The sequence below is a fragment of the Falco rusticolus genome, chromosome 6 (assembly GCF_015220075.1).
Source record: "Falco rusticolus isolate bFalRus1 chromosome 6, bFalRus1.pri, whole genome shotgun sequence".
Taxonomy (NCBI): domain Eukaryota; kingdom Metazoa; phylum Chordata; class Aves; order Falconiformes; family Falconidae; genus Falco; species Falco rusticolus.
The window spans coordinates 35,256,993-35,282,646 of record NC_051192.1 but is presented as its reverse complement, the minus strand read 5'-3'; the positions used below and the strand labels follow the sequence as shown (position 1 = coordinate 35,282,646).

General features: G+C 37.9%; 1 protein-coding gene across 1 annotated transcript in view; it reads right to left on the bottom strand.

The window, feature by feature from the left end:
• The window catches only part of L3MBTL3 (L3MBTL histone methyl-lysine binding protein 3), an 81,430-nt gene continuing 55,776 nt past the window's right edge, over positions 1-25,654 (bottom strand). Inside the window, 8 exon segments of the mRNA XM_037392377.1 lie at positions 1-911; positions 3,321-3,383; positions 4,410-4,573; positions 9,738-9,829; positions 13,800-13,964; positions 15,327-15,473; positions 23,235-23,280; positions 23,283-23,335. Coding sequence (XP_037248274.1) covers positions 768-911; positions 3,321-3,383; positions 4,410-4,573; positions 9,738-9,829; positions 13,800-13,964; positions 15,327-15,473; positions 23,235-23,280; positions 23,283-23,335 — 874 coding nt within the window. The 3' untranslated portion in view covers positions 1-767.

Genomic DNA, 25,654 nt, shown 5'->3' with positions numbered 1-25,654 from the left:
TTCTATGAAGTCAAACTTTATTTTTCAGTTGCAGCCTTCTCTATACTGATCTTTTGGTAAATACATTAAGATGCTGGTGGAAAAACTCACATAACGTTTTTTTAATCGTGCAAAAGTAAAAAACATTCAGTTATCAAAAAAGCATTATAATTTCACCCCCAACATGGTTTGTTTTTGTTTTGTTACAGCAAACAGACAGTTTTATAATCTGTAAAGTTATATGCTGTAGCATAAAGTGTCACATATGTAACGTTAAGTGTTTCATTTTCAAACTATGGCACAAATACGTATTAGCCGTAACAGTCTCATCTGGCTACCTGTAGCCTAATTTTGGCTAATCAGTGTTTATTTTGATAAATGAAGTAAAAGCTTCTGAAAAGTAAAATGGGTACATGAAGTAGAATTCAAGAATTCTTAGAAAATATTAAGGTTCCCTTATATAATACAGCATAAATAATTAATGAAGGTTTTCTTGATGTCCAGAGAAAGTTAGGGATCCTAACCATCCATGGAGAATTAGCGCCATTAGTTTGGTAAATAAGACTAGCTGACTCGGTTGTTACACAGTACCTTCTCAAAAGCTTGAACACTTCCCAGAAGGATTCAGATGTACTGGCTCTAGGAGAATATAAATAGTCCACCAGTGCTGAACCTATGTTTCTTCCTTTCTGAGAGTCCTTACTCAACAGTTCTAGCAAGTCTTTGTGCTTTGAATAAAACATGAGCTCCGGTGGAGAAAGCTGGCTCATACACATTTTCCATTATCTTCAAAGTTCATTGTGTGAGTTTTTCTCTGCAGCTTTGAACATCAGAATGGAATTAAAGATTTTTAGAGCTGGTCCCAGTTTAATGCTCATTATTTTGACTATGTCTGATTGGGTCATTAGCAGAAATGCTTCTCCATCAATTTGCTTTTAAAAGAAAAAAAACACACAAGTTATTAATAGGTCTGACAGTGCAGCAGTATAGATGTTTCAGAAAACATGAAAAGAAAATTCCCAGCAATTTCAGACAGTGTAAAGAAATGGCTAAATACAAAACACTTTCAAATGCTTTCAGGAGAGCTTTGATTTCAACCTTTTAGACAGATCAGCCAGTCCAAAAGAGCAGGATTACCATCCTTCTGCTTGAAAACAACCATTTGGCTAGCTATTAGCTAACCAGTTCTTATTTTTATACTGACAACATAAAGTAAAAGCTACTGAAAAGTAAAATGTGTAAATGAAGTAGAATTCAACTGTACTGCAGCACAGTAACGCTTTTTAACATCTGAGGTACTCCTTTTATGCAAGCCTCGATAAGAAAGCTTCTGGATTTCACTCCCAGCTGCAGAACTGGAACTCCCTTCAGACCACCCCCTTTTGTTCATTAAATAGCAAATTAAAATTAATTTGGTCCCAGATGCAAACAGGGGCCAGGCTACATAATACTGCCTCTTTGACACAAACACAACTTCTCAAAAAACTGAGTATTTTTTCTGCTATTTTAAGCAACATTACAAGTCAATATTCTCCTGTAAGCAAATCGCTCTGTCAGCAGGAGCACTAAATCTGAACATGATGAGCCACAAGGCCCTCACTTCCAAGGGCTTCAATGGGGCCAACACTTTTCTTGTGTAAACTTCAAGCCACTTGGGTATCTACAGTAAATTTTCAGTGCAACATAAGCAGGATAGCTAGACCTAAAAGCCAAGTGTGGTTAAGTCAGGAACACTGCTTAGGCTTGAAGATACTAATTTGAGACAAGAACAGTATAATTTAAGTTTCTAGAAGACAAGCTTTCTGAATCAGACACGCTGCAAAGGAAGCCTGCAAGGTACACCCCAGCACTTTAAGTTGTGAGGAGCACTGCAGTGGGAACAGAAACATACAGTTACAGTTGCCACAGTTACTTTCTACTCATTTTGTGCACTAAGCCAGACTGGGTGGACTCAGAACCAGAAGTGTGTGAACAGGGGGTGCCCACCTTTTGCAGCCTCTTAATATAAGCAGGATGAGGGTTTATTTCCACAGCAAAAGTCTGAACCAGCACCTTCTACCTACTGAAAGCCTTACTGATGCCAGTCAGTCCATGCCAGTTGGCCTCACTGGGAGAGGTTTCATTTACTACTCACAGGCAAAGCCTGAGAGGCTAAATCCTAAAGAGGGGAAGTACTTCCTTACACCTCTGAGAATGAAAGCGTTTAGGACTCATTCATCTCTGTGGCACTTCCCACCTGCTGACTTGATTAGCATATGCCAGTTTTGTCGATCTTAAATTCATTGGTAAGACACCCTAAGTGACATAAGGGATGACCTAGACCTGCATACCTGTTGCAACTGTAAAATGTCTAACATCTAAGCAAGTTTAAAAAGCCCAGAAATGCAGCTTGTCAGTCCTTTTGATAAGCAACTGTAATAACCATTACAATCTACAGAACAGCCTGAAAACTTTTGTTGCAGGACATCAGTAGGGCCATCTGTATGTATTTTCCCCAGTAGTGCCTTCTCAAGTCTAAGGATGACAATTATTCCTCACCTGAAAGGCTGGCTGACTTGGGATATTACAGTATCAGACTCTGCCCATTCAGGTGGTCTGGCTGGGATAAGCACCTGAACTACTCACTCTGGCAATCTGTGATCAAACAGCCTTCTTGAAACTAAGCATTAACAGCAGTAACAAACCTCTGAGTGGAAAGAAAAAGCAAACCAGCTTATAAAGGCCTATTGTACCTTAAAGCCCTATCACTTCCTAATGACAGCTTTGGCACAACGATCTTCTCATATACCAGAATGCATGCGTAGCATGCTCATAAAGTAAGTACTGACTCCTTTGAACCTCATCAGAAACCTTCAGATCTTTTCACTTTCCGCTCACTCACATCACATTCTTAAACTGGCTGTATCAGAAGGAAGAGCATCAAGAGCTAAGTGTGATCAGACAAGAGTTTTAAAGGTGGTTATCTTGAACAACTGCTCTGCTTTATTTAATTATTAACATAGTGCAGAACTAAAATACACACTTATAAACTTCCTCAAACCAGGTGAAGAGAGAACAGTAGTAAATCACAAGTTCCTCCCTTCTACCATTAGTTTAACTTCAGTTGCAGCAACAAGCTAGGGAAGCGTGAGAGACCTGGCTGACACTTACCTAGTTTTATCTTCTTTACTTCTTTCCCCACTCCAGCCCTTCCTGCAAACCAACCTAATCTTCCATACATTTGCATATGATTTTAAACATACACTTAATCCTACTAGTTTATATGTATTTTAATGATGACATAAAACTAATCTTTCCACGAGCTTTGTATTCTGTGTCTTTTTTAAATAAAATTTACCTACCTCATCTTTAAACACCTTGCCGTGTTCTTCACACCCTGGTAAACTCCGTATAAATTCAGAGACCTGCCATCAAAGTATACAACAAAAGACTCAGTAAGACCCGTGCCTTCTCAAAATACTCTTAAACGTTGACAATCATTAGTTTTTTAGATGCAGCCTCATATTAGGTGTTCTAACCTTCTTCTACGAGTACGTGGACTCATGCAGCTGGGTGTTTAAGGACAAGATTCACAAAATCTGAAAAACTAAAAGAGCATGTGCCACCCTTGTCCACAGGACATCTAAGAGTGAGGAGAGGCTACTCCATCAAAATCACTCAAGCTACTCTATCCATGCAGATGCAGAACCATGCATCTTCTCTTGGTGGATCAGTTCTCACAAACTGAAATGGTTGCTGCCTTCCTCTTCTTTATTCTTTACTGCAGAGAGATCAGCAAATTCTTTTTCAAAGTTGATGCTTCTTTTTTCTCTGAAGAGATCTGACTGTCCCAGCTGCAGAAAATTTCCTTAGCCATAGATACTTCTGGAAGTAAGCAGGAACTAGACCCTGTACATCCAAGCATTAATACGTACCTGAACAGTCATTGGGCTCTACTCTTGAAATCAGGTGTCATGGCCTGACCATATCCATACCAATCCACTCAGCACTGTACTCTCACCTCAAAACAGTGTGCCACACACAGACTATGCACCGGGAATAGCTCCTTGGTCCGGGCTGATCCCTAAACCATTCCTCCAGAACGTATGCGTGGGTACTAGATGTGGTTGATGTAGACCTTGAGCACCTGACCATCTGGGCCACACATTTAGCACTTTTCTTTCCCTTTTTAACTCCAGTGAAAAAAATATATACACACATACATACCTATCTGTATCTATACCTATCTATACACACATGAATAATACTTAATGCTTCAGGGCTGGATGGCAGCTGAATGGGCATTTTGGGGTTCTGTTAGATTAGGTCTGGCTGACTCTAATCCTTGAAGTACTAATGCATTACTGCTAATCTACTCGGCTAATCTAAAGGTTTGAATCAATGAAGACTTCAAGGGCTTGTAGTGAGGTAGAAGATACAGGGGAAACTTCCTCATCTGTACTCCACTTAGAAACCTTACTGGCTGGGATCCCAGCCACACTTGGAAGGAGCTTGCTCTGCTGTTCCCAGCGCAAGGGTAGGCCAGGGATTTGCAACTTGGAAGACACAATAACGGGTTGAGAAAGAAGTCTTTGTGTGTTGGGTTCTTCAACATCTTCAATAAAAGGAAGCAACAAACAAGCGTTAAATCCCTCAGTCAGTGATGAGATCAGTCACAGTAAAAGCACATTCATTTCTATTGATACATAGGGCCTCCCTACACAAGCTGTACGATTTTGCTTACATCAGAATAGAGGGGTACCATGACTGTTCTTCCACTAGTATGAATGTGATTGTATTTGCTCTATATAATATAACTACTCCTCATGTGGAAAAAAGTCTCTTCCGACACAACACAATTCTATGCCAACACAACTGCTGGCATACCACACCACAGGTCACATAATTTTAAATACTTTGATACAATAAATCACACCTACATTGAATAGCTACATGTACAGTAGTACAAGAACTAAGTTAATTCCAGGCTGAGCTGTTACAAATTCATGAAAAGCAGCACTGCACTGCTACAAAATTCCAAGTGAATCAGTTGTACAGTTTCAGCCCACAGAACATTTATGCCTCATCCACAACAAAATGTTTTTCAGTTCTGAGGAAAAAACACAAATGTCTGCAAATTCCTTGCTCCCACTTTAACTGAACATTTTATTTGGGAAATAACATGTAACTTCTCCATACTGGTATGGTTTTTTTACAAAGTCATTTCCCTTTTTATCTCGCTTCTCCATAATGGAAGGAATGAGCTTCCATCCCACTGGCCTCAAAGGTAATGTACCAGTGGGAGGGTGGCTTCAGCCACATGCTGCTGTTGCTGCTGGTGTCTGAAGAACAGCAGCAGTTGCAGATGTGCGTAGGAGGAGAGAGTGAAGAGGCATGCCTCAAATGACGTCAAACTGCGTAAGACATCTACATTTATTTAGATCCACTGCAAACACAAAAACAACGTGCCTGCTATGAACTCAGGCCTGAATGCTTCCCGACTGCAGAGCCAAATTGTAGAAAAGCTCTGGAATTAATTTCTGAATGAAACAGCCAACAAAGAACCTATACCTAATATTCCTTACTAACATGACTTCACGCAATCGCTCACAAATCCCTGTGCTATCTCTGTTTGGATTGCTCAGTTCTATTACAGCTCCATTCTATTTCAGTTTTTGGGAAGTTGCTGTTATTCAGAGTTCTCCCTATCCTTAACATTCTAGTTTTCACACATTTGTGCCCAACAACTAAGGTACAAATTCCTACTACAGACTTTTGCCAGCACTGTGGGACTGGTCCAGAATATGTAATGTGGCCAATACAGGATATGATTACATTTGCTTGTGTTGCTCTACTCTAGCTTAAATTTTTGGTTTTTTCAATACTTACCCTCATTTTATATCAATGTCAATTATTCAGAAGTTGACTCTTAAGCCATTTAGTCAGTATTGTCAGCCCACTGATTAAATTTTTTAATAGACTCTTTATTTTTTTCCTAGCATCATACTCTTACTCTTGGAAATGAGTACTCTAAATGTCTGTTTACACTTCACTGTTGTTCTTCAGATGTTCCTTAAGAGTTTCTACTACTACTAAAACTCTCAGCGAGAAAGAAAGAGTCTTGTAAGGCAGTAAGCATGCTGAATGTAAAGCCTGTTTTACCGAATAGTATCTTTCTCACTGTTCCCTTGAATCCCTCATCATCCTTATCCTGATTTTTCTTTCTAAAGAAGGTCTCTTAAGAGCTGAAAATAGAATATTTAGCTTTTTTTGTTTGTTTTCCATTTGCAACACATGTAATACATTGATACTATAACATAATTAGGAAACGACAATACTGTGTGAAGAAAAGTCCAAAGAAATTGCACTCCATTTTTTGCACATGTTTAAACATAGGTACACCTAAAAGCATATAGGTACATGAATAGTGAGTAGCAGCAATAATAGCTAAGGTTACCTGTCTATCCCGTGTTTTCAATAGTGTCAAATCCTAACAGTTACAGATGAAAAATCTATGCTGGGCATCTATCCATGCTGGTCTTTTTGGAAAACTTCAAGCAAACACAGGTTAGCTGGTTATGAACAAGGTTAGTAGAAAGTAAGTTCATGAACATGACACTGCATAATGCTAAACCTTGTACTCCACCTATCCACATTCAAGAGCTCTATTTACTGACATGGAAGGAATGCAATGCCTAATGCTTTTGAGGATGTGGTCAAAAATGCCTCTGTTCTCACCCCATCTCGTATCTGCCTCATAGGTAAAATGAACGGCACAAAAGGAGCATGTAAAGTGCCGATTTACCCAACTATATGGAGGAAAAGGAAGTCCCCAAGCCTGCAGCTGGTATAACCACATCCCTGACAAAAGGAAGTTTAGGTTTAGTGTGGGTAACTTCTTGCAAAAGACAACGCAAAGCACAGCATTTTGGCTACAATCTACAGCTGTAATACCAGACATCTAAAGTTCTCCCTATCCTCATGCTCTGGTATTCCTCATTCTGCAAGCCCTGCTTCCCATAGAGAGACAATCTGTGTTTGTAGACCAGAGAAAATATGTCATGTATTCCACTTTATGTCTCAATTCGGACATAATCCTATTTGCAAGACAGCATTTGTATATGGTACACTGATTTAAAATGAACTTCAGTTGTTCTCCAGCGAATCCTTTACAGTTCTCTTTGGGGAACAAAATTAATTTGGAGAGAGGATGGGTTGGACTTGATGATCTCAAAGGTCTTTTCCAACCTAAACAATTCTATGATTCTATGATTTAGGAGAACAGTTAACTTGAGATGCACCATGGGTTAGCCGGTTTCACCAGATCCACAAAGAGCTCCTGGAACCACATAAATGAAGAAACAATATTTGCTTGCCAGCTACACGTGACAGCAGAGCCACATGCAGTAAGTTCACACTTTTAACCCTGACCACTGTTCTCTGCTGACATTTTGCTTCAGAATCAGCCCACCTGCATCTACACTCTTTTTCATACTTAATGCCACCTTGTTATCCTTCTCCCTGAACCCTGTCTTCCTTAATTCATCTCTATCCTCTTAGTGAGTTACCTTCCAACAGAATATAACCTAATGTTTCAAAGAAGATAATGGCATACACTTTCTGGCATTGACCAGAGAGACCATTAACACTGTTCACTCCCTTCTGCATGTTTTAGCTCCTAGCATGTATCAGGATTTGTGTCCATAAAAAAAAGCTGCTATGAAAGGGCCATGACTTCAGTGGAGCTGTTTAGCTCCAAATAATCTTCCTCCAAAAAAGGGAAAATACCAGCACACGTTTTAGAAAATATCAGTAGAGAACTGGTCAAGTATGGCAAAAGCAGACTGAAGAGTAACAATGTAAGTGACATGCAGAAAAAATAGGGCAACAAGCACAGGTACCAGTCCCGACAGTACACAGAAGTCTGCACAACTGCAATTATTTTAGCTTGAGCTTTTTATGACTATGATAGCAAGAACTCAAATGATCCATTTTCATCCTAAAGATTAAGTATTCTGGCACATTTAAACAAACAATGGCACAAACTATATGTATAAAAGGAGGTTAAAAGGATAACTTTTAAAACAATAACAGAAAAAAGTGTTCTAGTTTTATAAATCTAATTATGCAAGACCTTACACAGAAATATATCCTAATAAGTAGAACTTGTTGGTGAAATGTTATCCAAATAGTCAATTCTGCCAAACTCAAAATGCTTCACAAAATCAGGCGTTTCCTTAGAATAAAAAAAGAATTGCATACAATTTAAAATGCTCCGAACTATTTGAGTGTAAATTTTTGGTATTGTGATATATAATGCAAAATCAACATCAAAACAGTATGTTTCCATTCTGCTGAAATGAAGTAATTCAAATGACCAAAACCTCTCTTTCCTTCACCTGCTTTACAGAGATTCTTCTTTCAATGCATCATTTTCTCCAGAACTCTGAACTACACCATGTTTCAAAACACCATAACAACCCCGATTTTTTACACCTTTTGCCCAGCTCTAGTAATAGATGGACTCTCTCATACTTCACATGCTTGCCAGAGTGCCTCTTAGATCTATCTGAAAACAGAAAAGTGCTAGCAGACAAATGATGGTTTAAAATAAAACAAATATATCAGAGGTTAATAATTAAAAATAAAACACTACCTTGATTTTATCTTTATGCAATGCTCGAGTAGTCTCAGAGAATTTCATAGGTTTTACAAGGATGAGCTCACTTAAAAGGTAAGAAATGTAGACCTTAAAGAACCACAGTTACTCAAGTCTCAAGATTTTTGACAAGACTTACAAATTTTGTGTTGCACAACAAACTGCTGAAGAAAAAAAATCTAAAAGTTTAAAGAATTAAATTATGAAATTAAGACATTTAGTTTCTCATTGAACTTGCATCAATTAATAAAATTATTGCAGCAAAAGCTACACTGAAACAATGCACTGACTCAGTTCAATAACTAGCCTGGTATACTGTTTCACACAGGCAAAATAATTATGAAATGTAAGACCGTGACATTCTGGATTTGTGCTGTACTCTTTCTAAACAATGAGGATAAAAATGAATAATGAGCAGCCACCTCAATCCACCCAACTGGATTAGTGAACAGCCAAGAGTTTCAGCACAGCAGTACACATAACCACAAAGAGCAGCTTCTGTTAAGAGCAGGGCATCAAGAGCATTATCCAGGGTCCTGTCCTAAATATTTCCAGCAAAAGAGATTCCATCTCTTCTCTAGGCAGCCTATTCCAGCTGTTTTCATGGTGAGCAGTTTCTTCCTTATATTCAGACAGAATTTCCCCTGCAGCAATTTGTGCTTACTCTCTTTTTTTCCCATTTCTGCATATGGGCTGCTGGAAAGTACCAGACTGCCCAACAGGCTGAGGCTGGGCTGAGGAAGTCACCTTAACTTTGTGTTATGTCTGCAATGTGTAAATGCTTTAATTTTCTTTCGAAACGCTTTTGAAGCAATAAGTGAATGTTGTACCTTTATAACTCAGACTTAAAAGTCACGGGAAACATATTTCTGAAATGTACTTTTCATACCCGTATTCATTTTGCACTCATCTTTACAACTGGGACCAAATTCTTGGCAAATCCTTTGATAATTACAAGATAGCATTAAAAGTGGTTTTTTGTGTCCAAAAAGTTATTGGACACAAATAGTGAATGTGGAAAATAAGCTGCAATGCAGTTTCATGAAGAATTTCAAGGGATGGCACACTTATTTAGTTCTGCAGATTTTAATAAGAAACAAATGAAGTACTGCCAATTTACCTTTAATTTCATTTGAAATAAGCAGCTTGTTTTCTGTCTCCTCTTCTTCACACTCTTTGTTCTTTATGGAGTCCTTTGTCTGTAGTACTCCACTGAGGAAAGTAAGATGTTCATTTTTTATTAATACATCATAAAAATCACTAAGCACGGTGACATCTCCTGCTAACAATGCTATTAGCACACCAGGATTCACACACAAAGGATGCTGTATCATAATAAAAATAAAAAAATAGAGGATCTAATTTCTAACTTACACAGATGGCATGACTACTGACATGCATTTCGCAATGAAGGCTCAAGAGTAGCGTAAACTAAGATTACATAAATCTTACCAACACACTTTTGACTTCATAACTGAAACTGGAAAATATCCAAATGCAGTGACTGGATGGGTGCAAGGCAGAAGATGGGAAGAGTGAAGAACACATATAGCTGCATCTCCCACAAAGCCTTACTGTTTTTTCAGGCCATTTTCAGGAGCTGTCTAAACATCTCCTACTTTTTCTCTGCTCGACCTTCATCTCCAGCCTACTCCAACTCCTGTACTACACTGACGTATTGTTGTGCAGCTGTTAATGATGCCACTGAAAACATGTATTCTTTTGTTACTGTTTTTGCAGTACTTCTACTCTAAAAGAGCTGCTCTTTGCCTGCTGCCTGTGACTGCTCCCTCAGCTTTGCCAGCCCAAACACCTGCAAAGAGGGAACACTTTCCCCTTACTGAGAAAAATGAGGCAAAAGAGGTGGAAATCAGAGAATGTCTCAAAGCTGAGGGCCGGTGTATTTGCATCTTAAAGTCAGCCCATGGGAAGTTCCTTTTCAAACTCTGTCTTCAGAAGGTATTTCCAACCTGGTTTCTTACAGAAATGAAGCTTTTAAGAACTTGCTGACATTATGTGTGTATTTATTTCCTTCTGCTCTTAAGAACTTGAGAACCCTTTGGCCAATTCTTACTAAACCATCATAGATGCAGAGTTCTCAGATATACTAAGCAGGTAATGAACATGTTTTAAAAATATGCATCAGGCAGAATGGTCTTCAAGTCAAGACTGCAAGAAAGCCCACTACATGAACTCACTGTTTACCACCTATCAGAGAAGCAGCCAACAAGAACCCCTTCACAAATGTCCCAAACTTGAGCTAACACCTTGTTAGACATCAAGATCAACTAACCTCAAAACACAAATCCACAGAAGCAACAGACTTGTTTAATTCCATTGTTTCCATTTATACCAGTAAACCCAATTTATACATTAAATACTATTTATAATATTAAATACAAGTAAGCATGTGGGAATAAATAAGCTAGCAGCTGCAAATTCACTAGCATCAAGAGAAAATTATTGAACACACTATTAATGGTGAAAAATGAACACAACAAATCAGAAAATTCAGCCTTTGTAGTATGGCAGGACACCAACAATAATGGTATGACAAGCAGTGCCAGTGGAACGCGTACAGCAGGCATGTCGTCCTGTGCCACAAAGGACTTCTCCACAGGATCTTCCTCAGAATTATCACCTGCATTTATTTACTTAAAAATTATTTTCCTAACCTCCACAAACACAGAAAACTTCTGAAGTGAGATGCTACAAAATAGTGCAATTCATTACAAAGCCAAAATAAATGATTACTGTAACTCAATGTATAGGAGAGAGAGCACCAAAACCTGTGAGGAAACATATCTTTCTGTTTTCTTGAGGACAATTTTCATAGCAACATACACAGAGAAATTTTATCTCATCAGTTAAATACAAGATAGTATCATGAATTAAAGATTTTGGGGAAGTGGTTGGAAGATAAATTGAATTTTCTTGTGAGAAGTAGTACCATTTGATTCCCAAGTCTGGGTGTTCACCTCCCTTCATTGTAAATATTTCCAGAGTGGAATTCCTATTACAGTGAAATTCTTTTTCTACTCTAAAGATAGTATAAATTAAAACTGAATATGCTGCAGGCCTGTAATTTTTATCTTGATTTCTAATCTCAGGAACATTCCAGAGGGACAGACTGCAGTTTTTACACACATATTTTTGCAAAGCAAAATTTTCTAGTATAATTGTTTGTATGCACAGATACCTCTTACTAGTTTAAAAAAAAAGAAAAAGAAGAAAAAGAAAGGAAAGAAAGGGAGTAAGTGGAACTGGAGATTAGCTGAGATTCACTTCACACATCAAAATAATCTCATGGTTGGCTTCATATGTGGTTGGTTCCAAAGACTTGTATGAAACAAAAGATTAGCTGGAATATGAAAGTATCCACAACTGTACTGAAGTCAAACATAACTAAGTCCACACTACAAGCTCAGCAGCTAAAGGGCACACAAGTATACGTATCTATGTCTTCAATTATGCATGTGTACTTTGACACATATCCAAGAAGATCCACTGGGTATTGCAATAACTCAATGTTTTATAACTCCAGTTCATATATACCTAACGTTGTGAACACTGTTTTTCATGCCTTTTTCAAAGGAATGAAAATTATTCAAATAAAAGTCCTCTCTAATCATGCTGGATACATAAAGAATGTGGAAAGCTAGGTGATAAAATGCAGATAGTCATCAGTGTATTCAAACAGTTCAAATACAAACTGGAAAGCCTCTGGGTAGTTCAAAGTTGGCAGGAGGCTGTTATTCTCTTAATGAAAATGACTCAATACAGTGAACAGATAGCACACGTATTGGTTATTTTAGGTCTTCATAAAGATAGCACCCTCTAAAAAAAGAAAGCAAAAATTGTCTTCAATTAATTTCACGTGATAGTCTGTAAAGCCGAAGTTTATTTCTACAAAAGATGAATTTACTACAACTATGGTTAAAGTGATGAATGACAACTGTTATTTAACACAAGTTATTTCAAAACTACAAATGCAACTGCCTTGTCTCTTTTTTGATGTTTAAATTCACTTGAGTATGACTAGTGAATGCTGTTTATTTGTGGTACGGAAATTATATCAACACTGCTTGACACTCCTACTAGATGTTTTCAGTATAACTTGAACAATATGAGCTGATCAAAATAATACGAAAGAACGTTCTAAAGAATAGCTGACCAATTTTAGAAGATGCAAAAAGCTACACCTTCATTTTTCATTTCATTTTTTACTTAGGCTTTTTGGAATAAAGGAAACCAATAAGTAATATTTCAGAAAAGAAAAAAAAATCTAGTGAAAGAGGAAGCAGTATCATAAAACACTGCCAGATCTGGTTAACCCAATTTGAAAAAAAAGTTTTTAAAAAAATCTTGCAGCAAGTTTCACAGGATTAATTGATTCTTAACAAGACAATCAAGTTTCAATCACCAGCTTTACTGTGAGGCATTCACCATATAATACTACCTCTCCAAAGTCTCTCAAGACACTGTTATTGCTAACATTTACAGTTCATCTATTATCAACGCATGATAATGTAGCTGACACTTAAATATACAACAGATGACACTTCTTGTTCTAGCATGTCTTCTATTTCTGTATGAAAATAGCCAATAAAGTAATGCACTGATACTGTAACTAATTAAAAATGTAAGGAACCCTATTGCCTCACTTATCCCCGTGAAAACACTGAATTGTATCTTTTTAGTTTCAAAGATAGCCTTTTTAAATATTATTTTCCAGTGCAAGCTTGGAAATGATCTCATGCCATTTTCTGTCAAAATGATACTCTGAGAGTGTCTTTTACTTAGAGAGTATCTATTATTTGAGAGAAGAAATTTTGAGAGTTAAGGAATTACATTTCATTTGTAAATGTATGTACATATTTGTACATATACAATAACATTATTTGTACACAGAGGTAGAGAAGAAGGATCTCAACTTCCAATAATTTCTTTCTCTTGTAGTACTTTTCCTCTCCTCTCTGATAGGCATTTCTTATTTCTTAAATACACTGTGAAACTCCCTTCTTCCCTATTTCTAATAAAGACAGCTGAAGAACTTCCATCTGCCTCCCCACTACTTCCACGAGTTCCACAGACAAATTGCTGCACTGCATTGCCTTGCAAGCTGCATTTCAAACTGACTGACTCCAAAACAACTCATACTTTGAAAGGAACTGATAGTTACCTGGGTGCCTTCTTTTCTTTCACATCACATAACAGGGGCTTCTTGCATGGAGATTTACTTTCTGCATCATCCTGCTTAGCTGTTTCAGGTACAGTTTTCCCAGATGATCGATTGTGAGCTGAAGATTTCATACCTACGTGACCAGGACTGGGGCATTTTCTGTCACTGTTTAAAACAAATTAACAAAATGTTTAAAACTGAAAGAACCTGAGTTATTCAACTTATTTTCGATATGCGTAAAGAGTCACTAATGTAACTGAAGATATACAAAGTTTTTGGTTTTTTTAAGAAATACACAGAAGTTTTTCATCTGCCACCAACAAAATTGTAAACCTGGGATTTTCAGAAATCACAGTACAGAACTCTCTTCCCCGTGAAATCAAAGGTAAAACATTTAGGCAATTCAACAGGAAGAGAATTTGCCTAATGTTATTTTCGATAATAAGCTGTCCACCTCAAATATTTCTAACATAAGAAAACTTTGAAGTATCATTTTCTGCCTGTCCCTTCTATCCCTTCCATGATATACCACCCTCCAGCCAGGACACTTTAAAAATGTTATTCAGTCTCTTAACAGGGACAATGAAAAAAGGAGCACTTGACATGGTCCCTGCTACAGAGAACACTGCTCAAACTGTTACTAGCTTCACTGGGACAGTACCTGGGCTACCTGTCAGAGCATAATCAAGTCACGAGATTTCTACAACCCTGCATTTACAGGAACAATCAATCCAAGCAGTGCTCTTTGACAGCTGAGTGTTTTGGTTTTTAAAGCATGAAGCTGAAACTGTCTCCGAGAATACGATTTAAAATACCACCTATCAAAAATACATGGTCATTACAGTGGCAACTGGAAATCTTCACTATGAACATTCACATTTACGTTATGTAGCCCTTGAAAAGAACGGAAAGCCATTCTTCCTTTCCTTTCCTTAAATTCTCTGTGGATCCCCACAGCTCAGAATAAGCACAAGAGTTGGTGTCCACAATTTCGGATAGAAAACTATCATCTGGAAATCATCATCATGGAATCACATCCCTTTGGTTTTTCCCAGGGCTCCTACTCGAAGCTTCAGCTACAGACTTAAGCATCGTTCTTGCAAAACTTACTCCCAGTAATTTGATTCCCTACTCCCACAACAAGAATTTATAGCGGCTGATCTTCAAAAAGCAGTATTAATTTACAGTCACATCAGTAAGGCCAGCCCAGCAAACAAAAGAAACACAAATAAATCATTTTCTTAAATGAAACCAACTAGCAAACATTCAATTCTGAATTCCAATTACCTTAGTAGTCTAGATAGTTACACTGAAGATGAAAATGAACTCTTGTTAGATCATACACAGTAAAATCAGTTATCAGCCTTTGACAGCTAGGTGACCTTTTCAATAAGCACAGATAAAACCATGTGCAAACAGGCAGACCCTTCTGAAACCATTCAGCAGTTACCTAACTACAAATTACATTGCAGAATACAGAAGTAAATGTGTCCAATTAGTCATGGACATCACTTCAATTGTAATTACTTGATTACAGGAGAGGTGGATCTTTCACTTGCTTCCACTTTTCTGTTTCTGGGGACAGGACTGGCTGCTGGCATCTCTCCGCTCAACCGGTCAGGTAAGAGGCTTTCTTTGTTCAAGTTCATCTCTGAATATGGGCAGTTGACTGCACTAGAAGTTGAAGAAAAGACATCAGAGACCAGTTTTCTAGAAGCAGATGCAATTGATTAATATAAAGTTTAGAAAACAATGGAATAATTACTCATACTTCAAAATGTCAATAAATCCATGCATTAAAAACCTCAACCAGAATGGTTTTTGCATTTCCTTTCGACAGCAAGTTATGTAACACATATATTCTGGAAAACTGCTTGATGAATGTTTAGCCAGCTTTCTCATGGTGATTTATATACAAAATACAGGGTGCCTTTGACTATACCCACCTCTCTCCAAATAATGTCATATTCCCATGGTTATTTTTTCTGTGAACAATAGTATTTCTATTATGCAATGTCTGTACAGAAGCTGCGTTGCAAGGGCACAGTATGAGGAATGGTGCACATCCTCCTACTGCGGCAAATGCCCCATCTTTGCAAATGCCATTTTGTGATACTCCATTAACAGACTGTGATATTTTCGTAATTTTTCCTATCATTCAGCACTCCCTATTTCACTGCACGCAGCTAGGGAAAGAGAGAATGTGACACTGCACGTAAATATTACTCTTAACAAATGCAAAAGCCGTACCTCCCAAAGTCAGAAAGCCCGTGTTTGCATAGGAGGTAGGAAAGGGAAAAAAGAGCAACACAAAACACATGGGGCTGAACTAGGATTTTTTCTTCAGAAAACCACTCTGCAGTATTCAACTGATCAGTCAGGCTACACACACTTCAAAGACAGTATCCTAAACTCTGAAAGGTATATATAAGCCACAACAGTGAATAACAACATACTCAAGTTTTCAAATCTCTATTTAAGACACAGGAGAGGCTGTACTAAACATGATGTTCTATTTGTGGCTCATGAACTATGACACTAACTAGAATGGGAAATTATGTTTTCCTACTCACCTGTATTAATACAAGGACCTCCATAATGGTAAAATGTAAAAAATGCATGTCTGTGATTTTGCTTACTTTCTTTTCAACAATGTAACTACCTGCCTTTCCATAAACCACTCCAATATTTTATTTCACTGATCGTTACATGCATGATTTCCAAACAGAACTGCCTAATATAAACAAGTCTACCATGCCAGCCACATCCCCTGCCACCTCCAAATTACAAAAAATAACCAGAAAACCAACAGCTTTCATTATCATGTTCATTTTACAAAGCACAGCATTAAAATGAAAAAGGCCTTTTAATCAATATATGCTGTGCATTCTCCTTTTCCTTTACTGATGAAGCTTTGGAGTCAGAGAGTTAATATGTATCAACTCCTATGACAAGGTTCGACCAGTATTGGTGACCTAATTTTGGTCTCACCAACATAAAAAGTTGGTCAAAAATTACATTTCTCTCAGCTGTAGCATGAAACGAGTAAATTCCTCAAGGCTACACAGACCAAGTCAATCAGTCCTTGCTGGGGTTATCAAGACAGGAGTCCAACAGCATGTCTGATTTTTCAGTTGGTTCACTTGAAAACAAGACAGTATCAGCCTTTTTTTAAAAAAATCCTTGTATAGCTGTGCTGAACTTGAATTATGGAGGAAAAAACTTGCCAGGAGAATACAGTTTCTGCTTTTCTCATCAAGATGAGATCCCTGTTTAAGCTCATTCCAAGCAGATATTGCTCCGTAACAGCCTGTACGGTGTCTTCAAGGGACATACAGCTATATCCCCAGGTGACCTGATGAAACACAAAACAATCGTCTTTGCTTTCTTCTGAGGAACTGGATGGTAGTCCCAGCACCTCCTCTGAGATACAGGCACTGATTTTTTTTGCCACGAGAACCTTCATACCAGGAGTTTTCACAGCTGAATAAGATATAGCTGAATGTGTGGCTGGACTCTAAAGCACTACACTTGAAATAGGATACCTTTTTGTTAATAAAATTGTTTTAAAGATATGGAACAGAATATACAAATAAGATTATTATCTGAGAATATACAAATATACTTTTTATTTCTAAATTCTCTTAGGCAGAATTTGGCATTTTATTTTAGATTTATTTGTATACGTCTACTTATACTTATTTTTCAACCTACTGTTTTTGTCTCTTAGGACTAGCCTCTGCTAGATGTCTTAAAAGAACAAAAAAAACATTAACTGAAATATGGGGAAGAAAACAGGAATACTAGGGAAGAGAGGAAGCTGTTATATAGTCTCAATTCTTTATACTGCTGCATCTACCACAACGATCTCTTTTTCCCCTTTCATATGAGCTACATATGAACTAGATGAAAGAACCAGGCCTCTATTCAGAAAAAAGGTTTTAAGGAGCCAACGCTAGTGGGATTTAAGTTCTTACTGTGACAAACTCATACCACTGTGATGAAATACAGTTATCAGAAACTCAGGAATATATTGATTCATACCAGATCTGCCATTGCTGTAAGGCAAAGCATGTAATCTTTTGGCTTCCTATGCTCAGAGGGGTGTTTTGAGGCTTAGCGTTTTTAAGCAGTTAGACGGTTGTCTCAAGGAAAAACTAACCACCTAATCAGTCTTACACCACAATGAAATCTGACAATACAATTTCATCTCTAGCAGGTCTTCTGTTTACCAACACTACAACATGTTTTAAATTAAAAAACAAAGAAAAAAATTCTCAAAATTCATTCCTTCACTAGAACTTGACTGCTTATATACTGCCTTTTCTTTTAGCATTTTCTCGAAAAACAGAAGCCGAATGACAATTTCAGTCAACCGTAGTCATAACGTGATGCTTTAGAGCACTAGATTCCGACGAGCTTTTCTTTGTAATTAAACATTCCAGCTGCTGTATCATTTTTTAAAAAACTCTTTGATAGTCCTTTGATGCTACTATTACTTGGGGCAACAAAAAGAACCCTCATGGTTTCCACCATTAGCTTTGTTTCAACAAAATACAGCATGAATGAACCTGTGTATGAGTTACATGGCTTCAGATCAATCAGTAAATCCTGCTGAATCTCAATGCCTCCAGCCTTCAGTTCAGTTTAACGTGTCTACTACAAAGAATAAAAAATTAATCTTGTTATTCTTACATAAGAGAAGTATTTGATTTACACAAGACTGTAAGTTTTAGAGACAACTCATCTCAAGGGCTCAGAAGTCTTGATGTTTAGGTTACTTAATTTTAAATTAGGGTTTTTAACTCTTCTGTCAACTCGAATCTGGATTTCTGCTCCAGCTTGCAGTTCGCCTTAGCACACTATTTTGAGAATAGCAGAGGTTCAGAAGCAGTTTCCAAAATGATTAGATGTCCTTGACTTGGGAGTAACAAGGTCTGCCAGAGGCACAGAGAGAATGCCAAGAAGCAGAAGCAGCAGCAGGTACTCAGTTTGAAACCTCTACTATACATCTGACAGGGCTGTCCACCCTCCAGCACTGCTTCACAGCTTTGAAACCAGTCCAAAATAAAGATAGTCAATTATCATCTGAGCTGCTTTAGCAGGCTTCAGTAGACAAATATTCACATTAATACCACCTGACACACACACCCACACCCCACAGGAGAGTAATCAGCCAACTCTAAATGTTGAAGGATCAACACAGCAAGCAATTAGCTATCTGCAGCACACTTGCATCCTACTGAAATGGCAGCAGAGTGGCTGGCAATACATGTCCGTAACAGTTTTCTGAGGAAAGGGAGCCAATGCTTCCAGGGTCCTGCACAGGCTAAGTAAAAACTGAGCACTAAATAAGCTTCTGGTTTTATCAAACCAGGGAAGATCAATAAAGGAAAAATGCAATGCACTGATTACTACTTCCTGTATACCATTCTGAAGAATTCCTGTGATCATAGACCTAGGCTTTTCTAGTCAACAGAGGTTTTACATAATTAGCCCTTTGCAGAACTCTGATGTAACAGTAGCATATCCCATTGTGGTTATTTTGCAACTCCTCTTCTGTCCCTGTCAAGATCTATCTCTAGGTAGGGTTACACAAATACCGTTTTTCTCAAAAGTTCAAGAGTAATAGGATAAAACTGGGCAACTGATGGGTAGGCATGGACCTTAGCCTTCTCCAGACATGTGGAGATGTTCCTGTGTTCTATTATATGCAAACAAAGTTTCTGAAGCGCAGAGTCCAACTGGATTACTTGGTTTCTGCTACATCTAACATCAGAAGGGAATATAAGACAGGCTTCTCTCTTAACCTGAAGAACAGTAAGGTGGTACTCTGTTTCATAAAGAACGTAATACTGAAGTATTTTTTAATATGGATTATTAGTCTTTATGACTGCTTGGAGTATTTTGCAAACTTGTGTGAAGCCACAAACAGGTCTCCTGGTTTAGCTGTACTGGTTGGAAATGTTACCAACCCCAGCTCCTCATTGCCTTCTAGGTGCAGGCTATTGCCAAGTGTTGCTAAGGGATGAGGCTGTACGGCAGCTTCAGGAAAATTCACCCAGATTTGCTCAAACTATCTTCCTTGGTGCGTTAAACAAACAGGTTGGACTAACTGATGGATTAGACTTTATCTAAAACCGCATTTGCTGTAAGTGATACGTGATTAGCAACAAACCTCCAGCAAGAAGGTCCTGACAACAACTGGGGGATGTATGCTTTTTCTTCTGCGGGATTTTTAAGTGATGTCTTTACTTCAGTTGACTTTATAGAAACATTTTTAACTAGTCTGGAAACAAGTGACCAAATTTTCTCTTCCACAATTTACAATACGTTTATCACAATTTACAACACATGTTATCATTAAAGCATTCTTTCTTAGGAGGAAGCTGCTTCAGCAGTCTAAACCCTGACTCAAGACTAGCTATGACGGATTTGGCTGGGGCCAATGATCTTACATAAAAGATAAAATGAAACTTGAGACTGGCATCAAAATCAGAGGAGAATTACTTCAACGAAAAGATAACAACATTCTGCTGAGCTGAGGTTTCCATGTTTCTGTGCTGTGGTTCTCTTACAACACAGCCTCCACCACGACACATTCAGTTAGTTCACTTTGACTTACACTAGTGCGTGTCAAGTTTCTGGTAAAATTCTTTATTCATGGAGCGCTGACCCAAAACACTAATGACCTGTTTACAACTGACGGCTTTGCATTACTGCTTAAACTCGAAATATCATTGTATGCATTAAACACCAGAGAGCATACAATTCACAATCATATGCAGGTGATCTGCATAATACTAGCAACCGGCACACCAGTCTCAGTTTCAGCTGCGCAGCACAAAACCCTAGATCAACTGGTGACAGATACCAAGTCCTTATCAACATCAACTTTTCCCAAAAGTAATGCTTTCACCTCACTACATAATTAATCACCGAGGCTTTCATCTGGTTCCTAAGTTACAAGCTTTCAAAATTATTTCAGAATTACTTAGCATTTTAAATTATCATCTTTTCTGCACACAGGCATTTATGCTGTCGATAGATGTTGTGCCTCATCATGAAAAAAAGATAAGCATGCTTAAATACATTTCAAGGTTGCCAAGATAAAGAGCCAAGGGACTGCTACCTGATGTGGATAATTATACCGATTTCAAAATGCCTTTGTTAATTCAGGAAAAAAGTGATGGTACAATGTTAGAATTTTGGGGGTGACCTGGACCCTCAATTCTGCAGACTGCAGATAAATAAAAATCTCACTGTTTTCCTCAGAAACGCTCAGAAAAAAACCCACAATATCAGCACACAGGGCAAAATGATACAGTTAGTGAATAAGACACTTAATGGTGTTAATTTTATTTGCTATGAAACAGCAAATACCTGTCTTATGACCAACAAAATCTCTTCAGTTATATTTTTATAACCTAGAACTATCAGTTAATGTGCAAATAATAGGATTGCTACGACTGCAGTAAAAATAAACCACAACAGATTTCCCTGAGTTTGTTTCTTAATATTCAGGATAGTAAATACAACAACTTTAAATAGCATGGAAAATCTAGTTATAAAAGCAAAGGCTACATGAACTAACTAGACATATAGCTCTTACTCATCCCTTCCCTATGAAACATACAGAAGTTTTAGTGCCAATGTTTATTTAGAGAGACCATAAATTAAAATTTTTAATTTTTCTGACTTCTGACTAATCACTTACAGTTCGTTTTCTTCCCCCCCCCCCACCCCCCCCCCCCCCCCCCCCCAGTTTCAGCCTTGGGCTAAGAATGGGTTCACCTGATTCTAAGTATTTGAGATGGGACACAGTAAACAATTGGAATTTATTACCTTACAGGCCAGGTGCATTCATAAATCACGCAAGACTCAGTCTACTGGAATATGAAATAAAATGGGTCACGGCTAAGCAGCCAGGAAGCTTTGAGGCAAGTCTAGTTTACTTTACATTTGCAGTGGGCTAAGAACATGAATGTAGTAGGTTACCAGATGCTAAATGAAGGCTAACCTCTTAAGTACTAACTCGACTGTTTAAGGAGTTATCCTACTGATTGAGTCCAACAAAAAGGGTAAGAACAATCTGAAAGACAGCAATGCGGCATACTGTGTCATGACACCACCACCACAGCTCATGTTGCAACAGGTTTGTCACTGGAGCTAACCTAGCCATGCCCCTTCCTGGAGATAAAGCTTGTAATGGCAGCAGGAGTTCTTCTGCGTCCTAACAAGACAAACACAATGCCCTGCTGTGGATAGGAAAGAACTTCTTGCAGCAAAAGATGCCTTTTGCACACTAAACATGTAACAACACAGTAAGTTTTGCTGGCAGGTATCTTTGTTAGGACGAGTCAGGACTTTAACCTCGGCTGATATGTCATCAAAACCTTGTAGCATAACTCTAGTCACCATGACAATTCTCTCACCAGAACCAAGAAAAAGTTAGCTCTTCCCATTGCAGAGCTAACTCTTGGATCATGGTAGTTCAGTAATATGTTTTAAAAACATGAACAGACAATAACCAAATAGCCCTCTAACCATACGAGAGCAGAAAGTACAAAGTGATATGCCATCTGAGGAGTCATGGAAAAATCCAAGAGAATTTCTGGAAGCTCAAATTTGCAAAAAAGTGATAGGATTATATTATGATACTTAAATTCTCAAATTAACATGTTAGGTTAACTCTATATCCCTTACTAAAACATTCAGGATTCACCTCATACTGTATTTCAAAATCATCAATTTTGGCTTAGTAACTGTTTCCCATTTACTGTCATTGTCTCTCTGTCCCCCATTCCATTCTTCCATGCTGCTGCTCTCCCTATGTCAGCTATTGTCTAGGACAGCTTGGGATGCCACATTTCTGCACTGTATTTCAGGTGGTTCAACAAAAGCATCTTTAGAACCACTAGGTACAAACAGCAAGTTGTTCAGGCTGTCATTCAGGAATATGTCAATTGGAATTCCTTTCCAGCATTTTTTCCAAGCCATCAAGCAAATCCTCACGCCTACCATCAAGCAGAACAAAAACATCCAAGCCATAATAAAATTAGTGGCCTCTATTTCAAAAGGTTCAAAGTTACTGCTTACACATATCTGTCCATAACATCTTGCAAGTTGAACAGCAAACCGAGGATCCATGTAGGAATTAAATACAGAGCACCTGAAACCTCTCAATTGTGACAAAAAATTATGTTCGACAAATCTTATCTCAGCACACCCTGGTGAAATGAAGTTACAGATTGCTAATGTTTATTTCAGCATGTTCACCATGGCAACTGAAATAATTGAATATTTAGGTTTACAAGATTTCCTATTTTTTCCAGCTTGGATCTTTTTCTTATGAACAACAGTTAAAAAACAAACATGTACACACATCGCTCAATTGAAAGAATAACATTACAGTTTCATAGCACATACCCATACCTATGATGGCCGATATGTCTTGCTCTTTTAATGTGCCCAACTCCTTACATCCTGCTGTGGGACACCCTCCATGCTCTAAAGCTTCCACCAATTCCAAGGAGCTGCATGTCAGGGGAAAGTACATATGAGATTAAATAAAAGTATCTAATCCTTAAAAGTTATGTAAGTACACAGGAATAGCAGAGTAGCACAGTAAACATGAAGAATAAATAAGTAAACAAATCTTATTTTAAAGTAATTTAAAAACACATTCTGCAAAAGCGGGATGGAGGTTCAAACAACCTAATCCACTTACTCTGTGTGATTAAGTCTCTATAGAAGAACCACATCGGTATAAAGAACGCACATTTTGGAGGAACAGCGTGACTTCCAATTTCTCTCCTATTAACTACATGTATTTGGAACCTGCTTGTTTTGCAAAAGCACAGACAAGGTTATCCTGCTGTTCCTGAACATAGGAATCTGTCCACAATGGGTACTGACCTCCTCCATTTTTAGCCCAAGTTTTCCAGTGAACAAGACTTGAAAACAAAGGCTGAAATTGCTACTAAAAAGAATGAGCCATCAGGATATTTTTGACATTTTACTTTCATGTGTCTATCTTTTTTCATCAACCTGTAACAACGACACCTGCAGAGACATTAAAGCATGTAGCTTTCAAAACTAGCTTGATGCTCAAGCAAACACAGTATATAACCCACAAGTTCACAGCAAGCAGGGGACACGTACTCCACCACAGGAAATGGAGAACACCTGCTGCACATCTACAAACATGCACTCCTCTCTAGTACTCGTGTTACTTGAGAAGTACATGAACTTGTACCTCCCCTACACATAACAATACTGACATAAAAGGTTTATTTAAATAATTTTTCCTACATGAAAGACAGATTCTTACTCGCAGATGGATAGTGAAAGATGGAGAATTATTATGTATAATTAGGGCAGTCCAAAAGCATATTTTAACAGATGTTCCCACTATGCTGTTACAACACTACAACTACACTGAATTCCAAAGATTTCTATAGGCTTTAAATGGTGCAGTGAATGATAGAGCAAAAAATTGTATCTTTTCTACCTGTATGCAGATCTGACACCTATAACCTAACAGTTAGTAGACTCAAAGGAAGAGTTAACTAAACAGGGATGTTTTGTAAAGGAAGTCCTGTCTTACTGATGTTCTGGTTTTGCAAAAACTAGCTTCCTACAACTGTTCTCTTCACTCAAAAAAAATCAAACTCTCTGAAAATGTACTTTAAAATGGCTGTCCATATTTATGCAAGAAGCCGCTGCTTGCATCATGTGAAACTAAGATTTTTATTTTTTTTTCAATCTTAGGTAACAAAAATGTTGCAACCTTATTCAGCTCTTTTGCCATATGATACAAATTTTACTTATGTCGCCACAGACTACTATTTCCCCACTGGACTGTTCCTTCATTCAGTACAAGGATGCACATCTCAGATTAAGAACAGATATGCAGCATCCTGTCTTCTCATTACACACTCTGTGCTTTGGCACTTACCACACTATTGAGACTCTGCTTTGAAGACAGAATGATTAACTTCCTACAGGCAGTCATCACTATACCACTGGAATGCTGCAGAAAACTAATGAATATACTCTGATGATGCTCCTGATAGGAGACACTTCTTCTTGACATTTCAGAGACGCTGAATTGAGGTACTGAGATTTTCAGGTAACACATTCACAAAATCTGTATGCACCTTACCTCAGTTATTTTAGATTTAATTTTTTATCAGAGTACTTGGCATTGCTCAGCATTTATTCCCAAGCACAGCTCTTTCTGATCACAAGTTACAGCTGTGAACGCTCAGCACTTGTGCAAACCATACCTCAGAGTCACAACATAAAACAATCCCAGAGAGATCACTCAATTAAAAATCCTCTGTTCAAAGTTTGGCTAAAAGTGAGTTTTACTACCGTTATCCAGAAACACAATGGCATAGGCAGGGATACAGTTACCACAAAAGTCTCTTCTCCCTGCAACCTTCGGTCTCATTTATGACAGACCTCCCTCCTCTTTAACAAGTAAAACAAAATCCCCAGAGAGGGCAAGCCAGTAATTCAGTATTATTATTGGAACTATGCTTCTGTTAGATTTAACTTCAGTGTGGGCACCACTAACTCCTCTTTGCTCAGCTGAATTAAAAAATCAAGTTACCTGGTTATGAGGATTTGCCACAGCATTTGTGCCTTCTCAGTGCAGTCTGGACACCTTTGAGCTAAAAAGCACACTAACTTCAAGAGGTTTTAACCAGTGGTACCCTATCCCTACTGAATGCCACAGCAGTTTCATCACTGGCTTCAAGGTCAGGATTTTATGCAACAGATCTTTGTCATCACTTCAGGTTTGACTGTGGTTCTTATGCAAACAAAGAAACATGTTATTTCCATAC